The sequence below is a fragment of the Cucurbita maxima genome, unplaced genomic scaffold, assembly GCF_002738345.1.
Source record: "Cucurbita maxima cultivar Rimu unplaced genomic scaffold, Cmax_1.0 Cma_Scf00003, whole genome shotgun sequence".
Classification (NCBI taxonomy): domain Eukaryota; kingdom Viridiplantae; phylum Streptophyta; class Magnoliopsida; order Cucurbitales; family Cucurbitaceae; genus Cucurbita; species Cucurbita maxima.
In genome coordinates this window covers 5,983,692-5,989,582 of record NW_019272019.1, presented here as the reverse complement: position 1 = coordinate 5,989,582, position 5,891 = coordinate 5,983,692, and the positions used below count along the sequence as shown (strand labels likewise).

At 40.0% G+C, this 5,891-nt stretch overlaps 1 protein-coding gene across 2 annotated transcripts; it reads right to left on the bottom strand.

Annotated features, from left to right (window-relative positions):
• Positions 1-1,571: 1,571 nt before the first annotated feature.
• LOC111477277 (LOB domain-containing protein 39-like) lies at positions 1,572-2,629 on the bottom strand. Of its 2 annotated transcripts, XM_023121343.1 has the most exons (3): positions 2,320-2,629; positions 1,819-2,233; positions 1,572-1,600 (listed from the first exon to the last, which is right to left on the bottom strand). In XM_023121343.1, exons 1-2 carry the CDS (start codon positions 2,501-2,503, stop codon positions 1,824-1,826), a joined length of 594 nt encoding a protein of 197 aa, XP_022977111.1. In that variant the 5' UTR covers positions 2,504-2,629; the 3' UTR covers positions 1,572-1,600; positions 1,819-1,823. The 2 variants fall into 2 exon arrangements, with proteins under 2 accessions (XP_022977111.1, XP_022977110.1); XM_023121342.1 differs by lacking the exon at positions 1,572-1,600 and having other exon boundaries at positions 1,709-2,233.
• Between the last annotated feature and the right edge of the window lie 3,262 nt (positions 2,630-5,891).

Below are 5,891 nucleotides of genomic sequence, written 5' to 3'. Positions count from 1 at the left end.
GGGGGGGGGAAGAAAAGAGGATCTGAGCTGGTGGTGCAATGCTATGAGTAGAGGGTGAAGGGTCTGGGGGGTAGTGTAGTGTAGTTAAAAGCTCAAAACTTTTGAAAACCCATGAAGGACAAGGACAAGGACAATCACATTTGGTACTAAATTAAGAAGGATTTAGATAGGCAGTTGAAATCTCATAATTTGAGAGGACACGGCATGATAGTCTTATAGTTGGGATTAGAATGGAATCTTTAAGATTGCGACGCAATGGTTGTTGTTGTTTGCGACTTTGTGGTGTGGAAATTGTGGTATTTGTGTAAAAGACAAGTCCCCCACAGAGCAGGGCAGCTCCCTCTATGATGGAAACACTGCATTCACTCCTTTATCATACAGCGCATATGGAACTGTTTCAGGAGAGAAGAAGGGAGGATATGGGCTTGGTTGGGTGTGGAAGGAGATTCCATTGGTTGATGAAGTACAGTACAGTACAGTACAGTGCTGATGAGTCAGGTACACTTTCCATGCTCCTACAAAACCCCACACAATTTGTCTCACACACACCCACCCACCCGAATATTTCCCCACGAGGCCACCACATAAAAGAAAGAAATTTTTTAATTTTATGTTTAATTCTTTGTTACTATTTAAAAAAAAAAAAAAGAAATGGGGGAGTCTGTACTTGTCTCTGTTGTTGTGGGATCCACGTAAGCATTTTGGGTATTTTGGTAAAGACGCGGCGAAGCGAATGGATGAGAATGGGTGTCTTCGAAAATAATGAAAAATATATGGTTTTTTTTTTTTATATATATATATATTGCATCTGATGTCATCATCTTGTATGGCTCGTGGCTTGGCTTTTGTAAAAGGGCAAAACAAAGACAATCGGAATCGGCGAATGGTGGTGATAATGCCGTGGAACCCACTTCTCGTGTGTGGTGGGCCATGCTGACGTGCACCGCACCATTTTCTTTTTCTTTTTCTTTTTCTTTTTCTTTTTTAAATAATAATTTGGATTCATACATTACATACATATATAATATTTTTAAAATATAATGGGACCCAACCCCATCTCAAGATTCGTTGCTAAAACCCTTAATAATAATAATAATATTATTATTATTATTATTATTATTATTAGGGAAAAGAGTCCAAGAGTGGATTCCAATTTGGGGTCGACTCGGCATGCAACATCCTTCCCTCACTTACTCCTTTCTATTCAATCCTCTGTTTTTTTATTTATTTTATTTTATTTTACCAAAATGGTCAAAATATTGAATGAATAAATGTAAATTGATGCACACAAGAAATAGTAATGATTTGTTGAGGTTTTTAAAATTGAAATCATCCGTTGGAAGACGTTGATCCAATCACACCAAATACTTCGCATTTATTTAATCATCTAATTAAATTATGATCCACTTGGCACAATCCCCTTCACTCTCACCCGCCAACGCACTATTCCATTCAATTTTTCTTCAATTCCGATCTACATAAATAAATTAAATTTTACATTTTTTTTATTTTTATTTCGTCGATTGAAGAAAATAAAAACCAAAACAATATTATTATCCATGCAACCTCTCTCTCTCTCTCTCTCTCTCTCTCTTTTTCTACAATTACACGTCATATTTATCAGAATTACCGTACAGATTAGGTTATTTAAAAGAGAGGGATAAATATGTCCGAATTCCGATCATCTCACCGGTGGAAAAAGATTGAGTGTGACGAACTGATTATTAAATCTCAATGGATTATTCGCTGTCGTCATCTCTATAGCACCGCCATAGCGCTACTAAACTCAAAAACAAAATTCCAATAATCTCTCCCTCTCTTTTTCAGATGAATAAATTTAAAAGCTTCCTCTGTTTCCGCCGGTCACCGCTTCCGAAGCTGGTCATGATCGAGTCTTCGGAATCTAGAGACCGCCGATTCTTCGCTGTTCTGGCGGCGACGGCGAGATCAGGGAGACACCGGAAATCCGACGGACTGGATGGGTAGAGTTGAAGATTTTGTGCGGTGGTGGTCCAGACATCGGTATTGAAAGTAAGGGAGGAATCATCGAGGTTGCGCGTGGGATTTCCCGAAAGTTCGATTCCGGGTATGGGGCGGAGAACTCCGCCGCTGAGAACGGTGTCCGCCGCCAGCTGACAGACGTGCCAGTTCCCGCTGGAGAAGAGACCAACGGCGCCGCTAACTGGGTTGACGGTGCGGCCGCAAGCCTCGAATAACAGAGACTGAAACAGAGCTTGAAGAAAGAAAAAGGGGGAAATCTCAGAGTTGATTTCGGAATTAAAAAAAGAAAAAGAAAAAGAAAAAGAAAAAGAAAGTTACCCGGTCTTTGATGATGGGGGACGGCGGCGATGAAGGACAAGAGATCACTACGGCCGAAGAATTTAGCGAGAAACAAGGTGGCGTTGGCTTGGGCTTCCGGCGAATGAATCCAGTGGAGACTGGACCTTAGAACGCAAGCTTCGTTGCAGCCCTTTCGAAGCACTCTGCAGCCGCTGCAACTCATCCTTCGCCTTGAATTGGGAATAAAACAGGTTCCTTTACACAGAAGCAATAGAAGAGGGAATAATTATATAATAATAATGACAACAACAAGGATTTGAGGAGGGCGGGGAGTGTGTTGGGAATGGCGGAGGAGTGAGGCAGTGGGTTAAAAAGACGAGAAAATTGGAAATGCTGTTTGGTGGCATTTGGGTTACAAAACTAACCCTGGTTAAGTTACATGTCAGAATGTTGACGGTGGACTTTGTAAAAGGGGTTGTGGGCCCCCACTATTTGGCGTTCCGAACCGGAATCAACCTTCCAATAATCTTCCAATAATCTTCCAATCCTCCAAACTCTGGGCGAGAGCGTCTCCGTGTTTCCGCGCCTCCTTCCCTTCTCCTCCCAATCCTTCAATTAATACCAATTTAACTTTATTTTTATTTTATATTCAAATTATTTAGAATTCTAATCTAATTTCATATTCGCATGCTTTTTAAATATCATAATTAACGTTGAGGAAGCAAATTTGTATTTTAGTGTTGTATTTTTTAAATTATAATTAATTGTGGGGACTACAAGCTTACGTATTTTTATTTTCTTTTTAATCATTGACTCAAAATATTATATTAATTCTTATTTAATACTCTTTCCATTTATTCTATTTTTCTTTTTCGGAACAATATCTGCTGCCGATGGTTTGGGCTGCTACAAATGGTATCAGAGCCCATCATTGGTTGGATTATGACTAGAACCTCTCCATTGTAGACGCGTTTTAAAACCTTGAGAGGAAACCCATATAGTAAAACCCAAAGAGAACAGTGAATTTGGGTTGTTACAAATGATATCAAAGTCCGTCGCTAGTTGATGTGAGACACTAGTCGGAGTAAGGCTAGACCCTCCATGCTAGACGTGTTTAAAAACCTTGAGAAAAAGAAGGAAAGTCTGTCAAATAAGACAACACCTGCTAAGAGCGGGGCTTGGGCTCTTACAACCATATTTGCAAAATGCTATCCATCTAACAATCACGACTTAGAAGACGAGTCTTTAGGATCACATGTCATTATAGTGAATAAAAAGAGAGCGACCATTGCTAGATCTTGAGTGATCACCAACCGAATATAATATATTTTGGATGTCGAAAGATCTATCCTATTTTAATGAGCCGAATCAACTGAGAGAGAATGGTTAGAGAGGTTGAAGTATGAGGTATTAAGTAAGATTATCTAAAAAAAGTGGAACTTTATCCAATATTTGTAAGAAGAAAAGCATAGGATAGGATGGTTGGGGATTGGAAAATTGCATAGAAATGGAGGTAAAGAAGTGGGTTTGCCTGAAACAGCCAGACCAACCAAGCCACTTATCCAATAAAAAAACTGCACAAAAATGAAAAGAAACAGGGGAATCTCTTCGCGCCAATCATATGCCTCTCCTCACAATCTTGCTCAAAGCTTGGGATGCTTTACGATTCATATCACTATTTGGACTCCATTAAAGCCTACCTCAACTCCTGGCTACCCCACAAATATCAAAGATGCCACTTTAATTCATTTCATTTTATGAATATGTTTACTATGATCAAAATACATATCTTTTCTAAAGTCACAGTAAAATTTAAATAAATTGTGTTACGTTTAAGTATAGAGTTCTGTAGAGCGTGCCTTATAGGCACGAGAGGCTTTAGGCATCTGGTGGTGAATTTGAAAGATGGAGTTGACAGCACCAAGTTTTTTTCTCCTCCGTTGGTTTGAACACAATAATTGACAATCTTTTGGCATATGGCAATGAAATGTGGAGAAAAGTTAGGGAAATATATGGAGGGAGCAGAGGTTGTACAATGGCCACTACGGTGGAAAAGGCTTTTGCTTTTGATTCTAACATTCAAGTTCCAAAACAGTCACTGTCAAAGCAATCAAAGTGGTGGGATTTGATCATTGACAAACCCCGAACGCATAACAAATCATTAAACGCAGAGACAGAGATTGGTGAAGCGCGATACGAGAGTTGGCTTGACTGTCCAATGGAGGCCTAAAAGGGCCATAGCTTATTAGAATTATGACCTATCTTTCATGCACATGATCTTAACAATTACAATTTTTAAAATGATATACTCTCGTGGTGGTTTGTACTGAGATGTATTTTTTACTCATAAATACACGATTACTCCCTTAATTAATTAGTTAATGTGAAAGTGTCTCTCAGCAATCTTCATCTCAAACAAAGTATACCATAGAAGCCTCTCCAAGGCGAGCCTATGTAGCCTTCAAATAGCCTCTTCTTAATTGAGGCTCGACTTCTTCCTCTTGACCATTAGAACAAAGTACACCATTTGTCAAGTTACTTTTGAATACACCTTCAAAACTAGCAACTTATTTGATAGTTGAGGATTTTATTAACATGCTATGTCAAGGATATGACTCATATCAATGAATATAAAGTTACGATTATCTCCTTAGCCAATGTGTGACTCCATCCTAATAATCTTCCACCCAAATGGAATTGTTTGCAATGTGTTGTTTATGGGTGTAAAAGTTAAAGCTGCATATTCCAGATTGGCGTTTCTTAGAAAACTTGCGTGTCAGCAGCCATCAAAGATGCTGCCATCACATCTTTGGACCATCTAGGCTTGAGATGCAAGCCCAATTCATCACTTGGGCGCCCATGTTCCAGTCAAACAATCATTTGAGCCTGTGGTGTCTAACTCAAATGAAAGTTTGGGCCCAAGCTTCAAAAAAAATTTAGAATTTTGGTGTTTGCTTCTCCATTCAGAAATAACGTTTCCCCTTGTGTAGTTTGTTTCTTCGTCAGTTTTTAGTTACTGAATTTGGGTTTCTAATCTGTAGGGAACAAGGAGTAGTGGTTGTGATTCAACGTGAGGTAAATGGGAGATTAACAGTACCCAAAATCCTGAACCGCACTTGAGCCTCCTCCTCCCTGGAGGGCGGCGGGTGCAGAGGCGGTGGCAAAGCGGTGGCTCCTCATCACTCAATCCCCATAAACCCAAAGTGGGCGGCTCATTGAAATTCCATGTACTTAGAAACCACACCCACTCAAATGCCCTGTTTCTCCACTTGGCCGGCCGACCCCATTTTTATATCCATATGCGTTGCCCCCACTGGCCAATCTCACCGCCCCTCAAACCAACTCCATCGCCATTAGTGGGGCCTTCTTCCTTTCTCTCTTCTCAACAAATCACATGAAATGGGTCTTCTTTTTGGACACTAAACTCCCTGCTTGACTTTTCTTTTTTATATTTCGTTCTTAATATCTAAATATTTTGGGTCCGACGTCGTCATCTTTAAATGAAACTCAGTAAGCATTCAAACTCATCGCCCCACACGCAAAGCCTACTTTTCAGACACACCCTCTGAAAAAGTCATTGCTTTGTGTTCCCCCCCCCCCCCCCCCCCCCC